Source organism: Pinus tabuliformis, chromosome 2_1 (genome assembly GCF_031772625.1).
Source record: "Pinus tabuliformis cultivar Carrire ecotype Pingquan chromosome 2_1, CPIR1, whole genome shotgun sequence".
NCBI lineage: Eukaryota > Viridiplantae > Streptophyta > Pinopsida > Pinales > Pinaceae > Pinus > Pinus tabuliformis.
The window spans coordinates 988076574-988091268 of NC_142299.1; the positions used below are offsets into that span (position 1 = coordinate 988076574).

Below are 14695 nucleotides of genomic sequence, written 5' to 3' on the forward strand. Positions count from 1 at the left end.
TTTAGATCAAACCTATGTTTAATATGATATTTCACTTCGAATGAAAATGGAGGGCAGCGCTGAGTTTCAGGGTGATCTGCGCGCGCGTTCTGAACTGGAGCTCCCACGCCCCTGCTTCCTCGGCCCCTGCGGCCCTCCGCAGGCCCCCTGCCTGGCAGCCCCTGCTGCTGGGCTCTCAATCCTTCCCGACATCCCCGCAATCAGGCTCTGCCTCCCTCCTCCGGCCAGTGTTGCTGCTGGCACAGCATCCGCGTCTGGGTTTTGCGATCGCAGAGGAGCGTAGCCGCCGCCATGAGTGCACTTGGAGGTGGGGAGCCTTCTCCCACCTTACCAATCTCTTCAGAAGAAGCATTCAGAAGATTTCTCTCGCAGAAAGGGAAGAAACATTTGATTCCAGAAGTCCTGAAATTCATCAAAAAACTGGAGGAAATTCCTGAGATCGCCCTGCCAGAAGACCAACCGATAAAAATCGCCCTAGCCCTGGCTGATAGAGGGTTGGTAGGACAATTTATGGGATGTTGGCCCTCTACAAAAACAACAGATGACTGGATCCAATGCAACTGGAGGCCCCAGCTGGAAAACAATGTGATCTACTATGTTGTCGGAAGAGGGTATTTCATTTTCTAGTTCACCTCCAAAGAAGATCGAGATTTGGTTTTCAGAAATGGTCCGTATTTTATGGGAAATCAAGGTCTGTATCTTAATAAGTGGACCCCTGACTTTGATCCCTCAATCGATACCCCTAAAGAGGTCTTAGTCTGGGTCCGGCTTCCCAATCTTCTGATCCATTGCTGGAGCTATCACACCTTACAAAGGATTGGAAATGGCCTAGGTCGTTTCATTGACAAAGCAGATAACAAGGGCCAATATACCTGCGCAAGAATCTGTGTGGAAGTCGATCTGGAAGCTGGACTGCCCGAAGCGATAAACCTTATAATCAGAGAATGGCATCACTATCAAAAATTGGATTATGAGCAACTGCCTTTCAAATGCAGAACCTGTCACGAACATGGACACTTCCAACAAAATTGCCCAAAAGCTCCAACCAGGGACAAAGTGGACGAAGAAGGATGGAAAGAAATAAAAAAGGGCAAGGCAGTCCCAAAACCAACTAAGAAGAATAATTTAGGGCCATTGGTGAAGCCCCGGCCTAAACCAAAAGCCAAAGAAGTTCCAAAAGAGGGTTCTTCCTCTGGGGTGAAGACAGATGCCATTGGAACCCAAGAGGAACTAGAAGACCCATCGAAGAAAGTGAAAGAAGCAGAGGCAAAGTCAACTCTTCCTCCATCAAAGGATGAACAAGGGGAAAAGGAAGAAAATGAGGAGCGCATCAGTCTGGGATCCGATTCTAAGGGAGATTCAGAAGATGGAGTCTCAAATTCAGACAGCTCGCAAGTCACTCCTATCAAGTCGGCTAGGGGTCGAAAGTCTAAGAAGAAACAGAGAGAGGAACAAACTTATCTGGATGTTCTCCAAGGTTCACAGAAAAATCTCAAAGGAATGATGAATACCAGATCTAGGCTCAAGCATGGTCAGGCTCCAAAAGGAGCCACAACCTTCCAAGCCAGTAAATAATGAAATACGTCTCCTGGAATTACAGAGGGTTAGGCAGCAGGTTGAAAGAAGAAGCTCCGAAAGACATTGTAAGGATGTACTTGCCTGAAATCCTTCTCATCCAGGAGACAAAACTGGAGGACCTTCTACTCCTCCAAGCAAGCAAAGCATTCTAGCATAAAGGCCAAGGGAGAGCAGTCAGCACTAGAAGCGCCTCTGGAGGGATTGCCTCCTTTTGGGACAGCTCCAAATATGATCTGATTCACGAAGAATGTTGCCCCCATTGGCTACTCACTAAGCTCCTCCATAAAGAATCTGGCCACCAAGTAAGTATATTCAATCTTTATGCTTTGGTCTTACCATCTAAGAAAAAAATTTGTTGGGACTCGCTCCAGTCCTATCTTTTCTTGCACAACCCAGAAAATATTATTATTGCAAGTGATCTGAATGTTATGCTAGCTGCAGAAGAGAAAAATGGGGGCTCGCTGGTTAGGGACCCAGCTAGAGAATGGGTTGAAGACCTCATTTTAGATTGGGAATTGGAGGATATGAAGCCCACATCTAGGAAATTCACCTGGTCAAACAAAAGGATAGGCCCCAGCCACATTGATGCTCGTCTGGATAGATTTCTAGTCCAATCCTCCTTCTTGACTTGTGGTCTAATGGCCACCTCTAAAATAAACCCATTCTGCTTGAGCTCTCCTTGGATGGAAATCTTGGCCCCATTCCCTTTAGATTCAGTTCTCTATGGATTCATCAAGAAGGATTCCAGGAGGTGGTCTCCGAGGCCTGGAACCGGCAAGTTCATGAAGGATCCCCTTTCTTTGTGTGGGAAGAAAAAATGAGGAGACTTAAAAGGGAGCTCAAGGAGTGGGCTAAAAGGTTGAAAACGCCCACCGCCAAAAGAAAGGAGATGCATGACAGTTTAGCAGGCCATCAATTAACAATGGAGAATTCTGATGTAACTCAAATCCTTCTTCAAAAAGAAGTAGAGCTGCAAAAATATCTCCATAGAGCAAGTAGGGATGAAGAAGATTTCTGGAGATAGAAGTCCAGAAATATTTGGTTACAGGTCGGAGACAAAAATACAAGCTACTTCCATAAGCAAGCTGAAGCACGCAAGCACTTCAAAACAGTAAATGAAATTCACTATCAAAACACTGTGGTTAAAGATTCTGAAGGCATAAAGCGAGCAGCCCACTCCTTCTTCAAAGATCTTTACTCTGCCCCGGAAGACCCTCCTATCGATTCTCAAGCCTATTCGATTGATCTTATTCCTCACTGTGTTCAAGATTCTGACAATATTATGCTGACTACTCCAATCAGTATGAATGAGATTAAAGAAGCTTTGGATTACATGGATCTGGATAAAGCCTCGGGCCCTGATGGGTTCACAGCAAGGTTCTACCTGACTTGTTGGCCTACAATTAAAAAAGACCTTCTGAGAATGATCCGTAAATCTCAGACCTGCACGAAGATTGGAGGCAATACCAACTTGGCCTTCCTTGCCTTGATTCCGAAAGACAAAGGCGCCACCAATTTCAACAGATTCAGGCCCATCTCTTTGTGTAATACAAGTTATAAGCTAATTACAAAAATAATAGCCAACCGTATTAAGAAAATTCTGTCGGTCATCATCCCTGAAAACCAAGGAGGATTCATAAAAGGGAGAAAGATTCTTGACAATATTGTGTTGGTGCAAGAAGCAATTCATTCAAGCTGTCATCGAAAAGAGAAAGGCATGGTGATTAAGCTAGATTTTACAAATTCCTTTGACAGGGTGATACATGATTTCCTATTTTCTGTGATGGAGAAATTTGGCTTCTCAAAAGTTCTCATAACTTGGGTGAAAGCCTGCATTGCCTCCCCTTGGATAGCGCCTCTGGTTAATGGTCGTTCAACGGAATTTTTCCAGGCCTCGAGGGGGCTAAGACAAGGTTGCCCTTTGTCCTCGCTTCTTTACGCCATTCAAGCTTCGGTGCTCAGCTTCCAGCTAGACTACTGTCAACAGATCCAAACTCTGCCAGGCCTGAGAATGGCTCACAACATTAAAGATATAAATCATGCCCAGTTTGCTGATGATACATTATTGCTTGGAGGAGCTAGCATAAATTCTGCTAGAACCTTCAAGAAGGAGCTGGACATTTATAGGGAGGTTTCGGGTAGCAAGATTAACTATCTAAAAAGCACAATCTATGGTTGGAATTGCTCGATCAAAGATTTGACAGACATAACAAGGCTATTAGAAATGGAAAAGAACCCTGACCTGGGAGTCATTTAAGTATCTTGGGATCCCAATCTTCAAATCAAATCCTAAGGTAGTTCATTGGATGCCCTTAACAGACAAGCTAAAACTCAGAATACAAGCTTGGGGAGCCTCATGGTTGAATAATGTTGGGAAGGTAATCCTTATGAAATCTGTTCTCATAAGTCTCCCAGTTTATCAGAACTCCATTCTACTAGCCCCTAAAACCTTTATTAGTAAAGTGGATGGTCTCCTGAGAAGATTTCTGTGGGAGGGAGGGAAAAATAATGAAAGAAGGCTCCATTTAGTTAATTGGGACACTATTAAGAAGCCATTCTTGGAAGGAGGTCTCCAAATGCGGGATCTGGCAGCCCAAAATCTTGCTCTGGGCTCCAAGCTCCTTTGGAACATTGTTTTTGGGAATCCTAGTTGGAGCAAGAGAGTTCTGTGGAAAAAATATTTTCATGGGCAGCATTTGAGGTGCTTGGACCAGCCTCCTAGAATTTCCAAAGGATCACCAGTTTTCAAACTCTGTCTCACAGCTTTGAAACTTTTCAGTCATAAGCTTTATTGGATCCCAGGTAATGGGAAAAAAATAAAAATTTGGGAAGATTCGATTCTTGGAGATCAGCCCTTGAATTAGATGGCATAACTGGAAAATATCAGAGCTTGGCTTTAGGCCAGCAATCTGGAAACCCTTTGGGACATCTCCAATTGGAAAAATGATGCAGAAAGTCTATGGGATGGTTGGAATTTGGGGGAGGTCCCTCATTGGCTGGATGGTGAAGCCAATTTATTGTTGGATTTGCTCCAAGGAAAATCTCCCTTAAAGGCCTCTTCTAAGGACAAAAGAGGGTGGGGTTCTCTTTCAGGCTCTTACTCAGTAGCAGAAGGTTACAAAAGTATGATGGCTATCCCTAGCGTCCCCCCAGAGCCAACTCAATGGAAATTTATTTGGTCTTTTCCTGCTCTCCCCAAAATAGACTTCTTTTGCTGGACTATGGCGAATAAAATTATCCTCACTAGAGATAACCTGAGGAAGCGTGGAATGGAAGATCCTTCCAGGTGCCCTCTTTGTGCATCGGATGAAGAAACAACTAACCACCTATTCTTATTGTGCCCCTTTGCTCAAGAAGTTTAGAAGAGTGTCCTGATGTTAGGACCTGACAAAACAAAGCTTCCAGGAAATATTCAGGACCTGCTAAGAAACTGGGCCAAGTTATCCCCATTCTGTCTCTCCAAAAAAAGCCTTCTCAAGACTGGCTGGATGTGGATCCCCAAATTCACATGCTAGAAACTGTGGTTGGAGAGGAACAACAGAATATTTAGGGAGGAGAGTTGTAACCCGGTCAGAATTATCACTAAGATCAAAGCTCTGTTGGGGGAGGCCTTAGAAACCAAACCCACCATAAGAAATGGCATGATTCTGGACAGCGAGGAAGATCAATGGTTAAAAGAGCTTGTTCCAAATCATCAGAATAGATCCATTCCTCCTGCTAAAGCCCCTTCTCATTGGGAAATTCGTCTGGAAGAACAGGAATTCATCAAATGGAGATCTGCTTTGGATGATCACTGCCTATTCTTCGATGGGGCCTCTAAAGGTAACCCAGGAAAGGCGGGTGGCAGGGGAGTTATCTTAAGCCCAGGTGGCTCAACTAAGCTGTGCTTTGCTTGGGGTCTGGGGCATGAAACAAATAATAGAGCAGAGGCTCTTGCTTTGTGGCAGGGTCTAAATCTGGCTATCAAGAGGAATCTCCTCTCCATCTTAGTATTTGGAGACTCTAAACTAATTATACAGGCTATGAACTCTCAAAAGATCCCTTCTCAGGTGCAGTTAGCCCCCATCCTCAAAAAAATCAGACTATTGTTGCCCAAGTTCCACAAAATCTCCTTCTATCATGTTCTGAGGAAGTTAAACTCACAGGTGGACTTGGCAGCCAACCTAGGCTCTCTCAGGAGCAAGAGATCTCTGTTAGTAAATGATGTTGAATCGGACTACAACATTCCTTAATTTTGGAGTTGTCTGGGCCTCTGTTCCTTTGAGCATTTCACTGATTCAGATTCTCCAGACTTCGGGACCGAACCATTTTGAGCTGGCTGCTATTAGGAAACGTGGACTCATCCACAAGGGAAAATTCAGAACACAACCGTGGCATTTTCGATCTCTGTTCGTCGTTGGAACTCACTGCTGCGTCTAGGTAGGTGCTAGGGAGTTCACGAGGGCCTCTTCAAGGCCAATTTACTACTCTTGGCATTCTTGAACACTATATAACACTCCGCCAGACATTTCAAAAAGAAAATGCAGTGATTCTTGGGATGATCCGGCACTCCAGCGCATTGGATCTCCTCTCTGCAAGCTAGGAAGCAGAGCTATGTCACGGAAAGCAAAAGCAGTAGAATTTCAAGGCACCATTCTGAAACCAAATCAAGTTATTTTTCAAGCCTCTATCTGCATTCACAGTGTAACTCATTCAGCGGACTATTCAAAAGAAAAATCTTCTTTCCCTGCCGACTGTAATAAGGAAATACAGGGTTTTAGTGTTAAAGTCCTCAGCAGCTGATTTGCCGAATTTTAAATAAAAACTAACCGTTTATGTCAAAAAAAATAAAATGGAGAACGGAGCGCTTAGGGTTTGATGCTGCTTTGCAACTGGCAGACCTTCACAGACTGTGTCGTTCTACCATTAACCTTCAGCCATAAGGCAGCTACAACACAGTAAGGAACAACTATCACGCAATGGAATCCCCTCAGGGGGAGGACATTATGCCTCCCCCGCTGATACGGAAAACGACCTGCGACAGACTGAAAATGTCAAGATGGACCATCCAAAAGATACATCAACAGAGAATGAAAATACACCAACGAATAACAACACAGATGAAGAACCACGAGTGACGTTAAACACCTGCAAGCCAGTAGAAGTTGACAGACCCAAAATCGAGCTCCCAAGTTAGTGCATCAACACTCAGATCCAGTTTATGAGGGATCATGCTTTGATAGGAAAGTTCATAGGCCTTTAGCCAACGGAGAAAGCTTTGCACGGCTGGATCGCAGCCAAATGGAAGCCAAATGGGCATATAACACTGCAGTTAGGGCCTAAGGGCTTCTTTATTACCATTTTCAATTGTCTGGAGGACCGAAATAGGGTATTGGATGTTGGACCATATTTCTTCAATACAGCAGGGTTGTACCTAAGAGGATGGATCGAACGCTTTAACCCGAACAAAGAAGATCTGAGCTGGGCCCCGGTGTGGTTGCGCCTTTATTCTCTCCCTCTGGAGTATTGGGATGAAGACTCTTTGCGAGACATTGGGAATGGTTTAGGCGAATTCATCAAAGTGGCAGAGGAGACAAAGCTGAAGTGATACACCTCCTATGCGTGGATCTGTGTATACATGCACCTCAGCAAAGCTCTCCCGAACGCGGTAAGCCTCTACCATGATGATTATGAATGGTTACAAACAATAGATTACGAGCATGTACCATTCCGCTGTCAAAAATGCCACGCCCTGGGCCATTTATTCTGAGACTGTCCCTCCAATATGAAATCCACGACCACCCCTTCAATGGACAAATCTGACCCGGATGGGTTCACAAAAGTTCCCAATCGCAAAAAGACCCATAAAAAGCCCTCTACCTCAATCAAAAAACCTGTCACCAAGACCTCCTTGCCTTCAACAAGCAACAGCTTTGAAATCCTGCTCCAGCCAAAGGTTCATATTTTAGATAATCAGAAACAACCTGAAGCCATTCCTAAGACTTCTGCCCATTCTGCTCCATCAAGTTCAAAGAAAGCCCTCACTTTTAGGATATTCTTGTGAAATTAGAGAGCGAATGATTGTTGGTAGCATTAATAGCCTACCAGCAATTTGTTTTGCACCACACTTCAATGTTTTGGGCATGTTTTTTGAGGGTGGATATTTTTTTTTATGCTTTTTGGTCATGCACGTCCTCACTAAGTATCTTGGGAGGTCTGTAATAGTTCCTTGCATGCAAATCCTCACTAAATATCTTTTGGGATGTCTGTACTAGATCCTTGTAAATTTCTGTTTGCCAAGGCTTAACTGCTTATGATCTTAGGTGCTCACAACAATTTGATAGTTTATGGCACTTTCCAAATCACCATTCCTAAAAGGATCCAACAAAACGACTTCAGAGGAAGATTAGAAGGGAAAACTCTTATTGGAACTAGCCTAGAACTAGTGGAATTGATTGGTCCCAATGGTTTTAGAGTTGTACTAGTCTAGTTTGGTGGTTCAGATTGGCTAAGGTCGGTCTTGTATTGAACTGACCTTAAAACACCAAATTCACTAGTTCTCTAATAAACTGACCAATTCTGAAGAATGTAGTGCAACATAGCTAATGACCACCAAATAATAATTTGTTAATAAAAAAATACTGAAAAGGAAAAAAAAAATTATTAACTCGAGGGCCCTAAAAAACCTAACCCTAGTAATTAATGGTAATATTTAATTTTTAAAGTTAAAGTAGAAGTTGACATTCTCCTTATCTTTCCTTTTTGAAAAGGAAAGATAAGGATAATGTCAGATTTTACTTAAATTTTTAATATTAACATTAATTGTTTCGAGTTGTTTCAGAGTCGTTCCAACTTCATTTAATTTTGAGAAAGTCAAATTTTAGATCCCATTCAAAACTTAGTGGTTATTGTTTGAACTGCTTCTTTATAATGAGTCCTAGACTTTGACTTCCAATTCTTCAGGTGCAGTTATTGCATAATCATATTCCTTGTGAGACTTTGCAGCAGAAGTTGATCTTTAATCCATTGCAAGCACTTGACCTAGCATAGGGAACCATCAACTACCCCTCTCAAGATGGTCCCATAGCCCCTCAAGAGCTATCCATCAAGAGCTATACAATACAAAAGAACCACTAGCATATGTAGTGTTGATTTCGGTTGTCCCCAGTTCATATGGTGTTACATATTCTCCCTCATAGGTATGGGCGCCCACGAGATCATCAAATAAATTGGCCCTCTCATCCCATTCGTGGATTTCCTGTCAATCACCACATCTCAACATGCAATCAATGCATTAGTTATAATCATAGTATCAGAGAAATAGTCCAGATGCCAACACTTTCATTTCATCCTAATAACATAAAGTGATTGTTATCACAACATTTTGAATAGTAAAGATCTGCATACTCTTGAATGTCATAAAATTTTCATGCAATTACCCCATGTTTCACATCATAAAATACTCTCATAAGTTATAACATCAACATATCAGCATCAAGGATATATCATGACATCTCATAATAAATGAACCACATGTCAATTTACATCATGATCCCTATGCATATCATATCCATCATGAGAATTCAACATCATTATCATAACAAATAAATAAATAGGCACCACATATACATCTTTAACCTCTCATTAGAACTATATACATTTGCCACATACCATCATATCACGAAACATCGTTAATATGAGAATCATCTCAATACTTATCAAATATAGAACAACAATACACTATAAGCATTCTTATCATGAATTAATTTCATTTACTTGTATAAACAGTTCAACATCCCTCTAGGATCTATGTGAGGATGTGGTCCAACCCTGAACAGGATTATGTTATCCCATGAGTACTATTAGTGTCATGTTTTCATCAAGGTACCAATTACTTTTTCAATATACATTTCTTGTTCTTTCTATTAGGAAGTTAACCATTACATCATAGGTATACTCATCTAAGTACATCATTAAATTTCAAATGAGTCTCATCATCTTGAGCCTTAACCTCTTGTCGAATATTCTTCCTTCCCCAAGGACATTTGATTCAAATTCAATGTTAAGATATTATTGTTTGTACAATCATTTAAATCATCAATATCATGTTAAAATTCCATGATCACTATACATATTGTGCTTATCCAAATGGAACACATACATGATGTCATCCTTATTTAAGTCTTAGGTTATGCTTAATCCACCTGCATGAAGGCTTAGTCCATTGTTATGCTTCCATTGTAGCCCAGTAGGTCAAGATACTTGGCTCTTACTAGAGCAGCTTGGGTTCAAGTCCCCACAATTGAAATGATGTGCTTGTTGTCCCTAGTGATTTATCCATCACTTGCATGATTTTCATTGTGAATCTTGGCTTATCTCATCAAGTTCCCACTTGATATCTTTTATCATAGATTCATCCATCTTCAAGTTAGACTAGGGATTCTTCCACCTTAATTTCACTCGTTAAATCTTTAGTTTATAGTTTGAAATTCTTGGAACCACTACCACCATTACCATCCATGAATGATTTGGTATGCCTAATATGTTTGACAATAAATTCTTCAACGATAATCAATTTACACTTAAATTTCTTATTAACTCAAAATACCACACACACAATATATTAAAAATAATAATAATATAAATATTCACACTTCCAATAAATAATAAAGTAAAATAACAACTTATCAATTTCAACATAACATTTTAATATTAAATAAAAAAAATTAATTTTTATTACTCATTTCAACATAATACTTTAATAATAATTAAACAAATTTAATCTCTATTATCTAATTTATTAAATGACTAAATCCACATTATATAAATTCCTTCTCATTCCTTAAAACTTGGTGAGTCATTTTTATACTATACTTAATACATGTTTTATATAATATAAAATAACACTCATTATATATATATATAAACCTTTACTTATAATTTTAAAATTTAATTTAAATTATTTTCATAATACCACATCCTATAAATCCTATTTTTTCTAATAAAAAATTATAATCATCCATAAATATTAATTATAACCTCAACCCATTATATACTTTATGTTAACGAGTTATATGAATTACATGGTGTCCATTATATTGTTTTAATATCAATGTATATGTATATTATCACTTCCGTTAAATACAAGCACTAATTTTATTAACCTTAATGCATTAAGGTTAACACATGCAACCTATTAAGTTTTTTTCTTTAAAAACTCGTCTTGCCTTAAAGCAGCCTCTCCATCTCTCGTCTTTCACATTCTCTTGTGTGCTCGACACCTCTTTTCTCTCTGCCTTATTATCATATATCTCTTAATGACATCAGTGTTGTGATGTTTATTACTTGTATCGTTCTACGTGGAGAATTCACCAATTTGGCAGATAAATAATTTGGCATTTAGAAAATTGGTGGGGTTTATAAAACAACAATTTTTTTTTTTATCACTATTTTTGTCTCTCTTATTTACTTTTTCTTAGCAAATTCCTATAAATGGTTTTGTGGAGTCTATTTTTGACGCTCACGGTGGTTTTGATTCAGCTTTTGGAAGTACTTTGGACTTTGACTAAATCGCATTTCAGGGCTCGTCTTAGCATAAACATCATGCATTTGATGCTTCTGAGGTTTCGTCGATCTTGAGGATGCGACAATGTTCACCGTTGATTGCTTTAAGCATATGGAGGAGGATTAACTAGATTTGCCTTCATAAGTGAATATTTGCCACTAATGCAACCAATGTTTTCGCCAATGTAATAAACACAACACTCCAAGAGAGGGTATAAGGATTATTTCCACATAGAAAATCTTAGTCAGCACAATATGAATTATGTAATTCCCCAACGCCACAACCTGAACAACGAGTGACGATACATAGCAAAACATGTATTGCAATAAAATTTATTATGAAAGCGTAAGCTCCCCAGGAAAATATCATATAGAAGTAGGATAAAGCATTTAATGTTGACGCTTCCTTATCTGCATTCGCTTTTGGAAAACCTACAGTCAAGGCGTTTGGATTTCTTTTCTGGCCTCTAAAGCAATTACGAGGCAAACGAGCCCCTGGCCTCGCCAGACATCTGGTTAAGACCACAATCTCATGATGTACTGTCATAACCCCATCTCTCAAGAATAATATATATATATATATATATATATATATATATAGTCATAAGGTTTTACATACCCGGGATTACCCTTTGGAATTATATATACAATTTCCTATGATTCATTTACCTTATGTCACTTTATGCACGTCAATTGTCATACGGGTATGGTTTAAGGGATTGGTGTACTACTTTTTAACTTTAATAAAAATCTTTGTAATATGGTTTGGACGCATGTTAACCACGCGGAAATGGTTTCGGGGGTAACTTTACATTTTCCCTTTAGCCATCACGTGGCACCCCTTATCCATTACTGTGAGAATTATCTCCTGCTCTGCTTCGTACTGTACGAGGCCGGCAGGCTGTCCAGTCTTTTCGCCTTGCATCAATGGTGGAGGGCACACTTCGTAATCCAATGGTGGCAGATCGTCTCCACGGGTTGCCGCCTAAACTAACGCTTGCCTTGGGTGATGGGATCATTTTTTTGGGAACTTTCTCTGCGGCTTTGCTCTGGTTCAGTCCATGCGTTCCATCTCGGAGAGCCTAGCTCGCAGACCCTGTTCAAATGCCAGAGGATTCGTTTCCAAACCCTTCAGGTAGATAACCGCACAATGTTTTGTTCCTTCTGTAACCTTTTGGCTATGCGTTCTTTTCGATTTACTGATAAACTTCTCGATTATGCTCATGCATCATGCGTCTGCATGGTTATTCGGCAATGGGGTCCTCCTACAGCACTGGAACGAGTGTTGTTCATTCGTTGGCCAGAGTTTTCTTTAGTGGTAAGTGTCTTGGCAAGAACGAGGATAAATTCCTTGAGTTTTTGTTTTCCTACGCTTTGCATTACTTCTATTGTTGTCTAACATGTGCTATTCGGGTTGCTCCTTGTACAGATTAGGCACCCGTTCCTCACACGGCCTAAAGACTAAGGAAAACCCCACCTCCGTTCTGTTCCAAGTTCCAGGTATGGGGAATCCTACCGGCCGCGGCTATGTCTGTTTTGCTTTAGAGTTTTTCTTGTGTTTAGAGGAGGGTAACCCTCTAGGTCACCTTTATTTTTGATTGAACCAGGGTGGGGAGGGTTATTCGTTCCCTCCAGGCTCTAGTTACCATGGACATGACAAATGTAATTTTAGACTCTTGAATTTGGATGTCCGACTGCAATTCCTCTGCTCGGACAATTGTAACTGTATATATATTTTAACGCACACCTGTGCTTATTTTGCTCACGGCATATTAGGCTCCTTGTTTACTGGACTATAATTTATTGTGAGGGTATACTGCTTTTAACGATAGAATATTTTTTCCTCGTTTGTGCTTGTTTAAAGGTTACCGCACCGCGACCTTTCTGTACAGGAATTTGTACTCGTTTTTGTTTTATGAGTTCATAGTATTGCACAACTTTTATCTATGTCACGTTTTTTGTTTGGTTTAGCTGCACATTCCTATACAATTTATATGATGTTTTATGTAATTGACTAAAGAGGGTCTTATCCCCTAAGCTTACAACCTCACTTGTTGAGAGGGTCCGAACCCTGCCCCTCAATTACAATGTTCTTTTGAATTAATTGCCGATTGCTTCCAGGTTATTAATACTTGTATGCTAGAAAGAGTTAAAACGCGGACAAGATAATAACCCTACCAACCTGCTATTCCATTCTATTCCAAACCCAGTTTTCCTTTTTGGGTGTTCCATTTGGCTTAGATAATGTCCACAGAGCGGGTCTCTAGCTGCGCCACTCCACTTTCTGGCCTTCCTTATTACAGAGGAAATGCTCTACCACATCTTAACACAACCTGCAATAATCTCTGCCTTAGATTAGGGTCGATACAGTTTGCGGCAAGCAGACGTTGTTTTATTTTATTTTTTTCTAATTATATACACCTATGTCTCTTAAAGAAAGGGGCTCGGCCCAAAGGCTGCAAGCCATTACTGAGTAATGCTGGTCTTGAGTTGATTCCATTCACTCGTCTAATTTCGGGTCTGCCTAAGCATTTATTTGTTTCCTTCTTATTTACTGATTGGGATTTTGTTTGTTGCAGTATTCATGGGCAATGTGAAGTTATCATGTTTGATGTTACTGCACGATTGACTTACAAGAATGTCCCAACGTGGCACAGAGATCTTTGCAGGTATCTCTTTTACAGAGGGGTTGGATCTCTAAGTAGAAATGAAGGTTCCTTAATTGTGTGGTGGCACAACTGCCTGAACCGATTAGCTAAATATCTTTGTGAATTTCAGGGTGTGTGAGAACATTCCTATTGTTCTTTGTGGAAACAAGGTTGATGTGAAGAATAGGCAAGTGAAAGCTAAGCAAGTTACTTTTCATAGAAAGAAGAATCTTCAGTACTATGAGATATCTACAAAAAGTAACTACAACTTTGAGAAGCCATTCCTGTACTTGGCACGGAAGCTCTCAGGGTGAGCCTTTAATCTAGTTTCTGATGCTCCCTAATATGAATGTTATATTAAAAAATTTGCATTGATTCTATAATGGGTTATTTTTATAGGGATCCAAACCTTCATTTTGTGGAGTCACTTGCTCTTGCTCCTCCTGAGGTTCAAATAGACCTTGCAACCCAGCAGCAGTAAGTAGAATGCTATTTTCTTATTATTTTTTGTTAACTTTTATTGAAATAATTTGTTCCATTTCTAAAATATTGAAACTTTGGCTTACAATCTTTTATGTTGTCAAGTACGAGGCAGAACTTGTAGCAGTTGTGGCCCAACCCCTTCCAGATGACGATGATGATGCTTTTGAATAGCTTTGTTAAGATGCTTTTGCATATTTAGGGATTGGCGGATTCAATTAGTTTTGTATCATTGGAGTTTGCTCTTGAGTTTCGACATTTAATTCTGATTTGTATTTGGGGCTTAGAATAGCATTATCGCATCTCTCTATATGTGATTTGGGTACTGTGCAGATGTTTTCATTGGTGGAGTTGGCTAAGCTATCTTAGTTCAACTCCATTACAGAGCTATTTTTATATGCTAAGACAGTTTTTTCCGTTATATACTCTTGCACATTTTGCACAAG

At 40.1% G+C, this 14695-nt stretch overlaps 1 protein-coding gene across 1 annotated transcript; it reads left to right on the forward strand.

The window, feature by feature from the left end:
- Positions 1 to 291: 291 nt before the first annotated feature.
- LOC149203942 (GTP-binding nuclear protein Ran1B-like) lies at positions 292 to 14250 on the forward strand. The gene is made up of 4 exons (XM_089402033.1): positions 292 to 494; positions 13701 to 13790; positions 13900 to 14079; positions 14169 to 14250. The coding sequence occupies exons 1-4, from the start codon at positions 292 to 294 to the stop codon at positions 14248 to 14250; spliced, it is 555 nt and encodes a 184-aa protein (XP_089258159.1).
- The last annotated feature ends 445 nt before the right edge of the window (positions 14251 to 14695 follow it).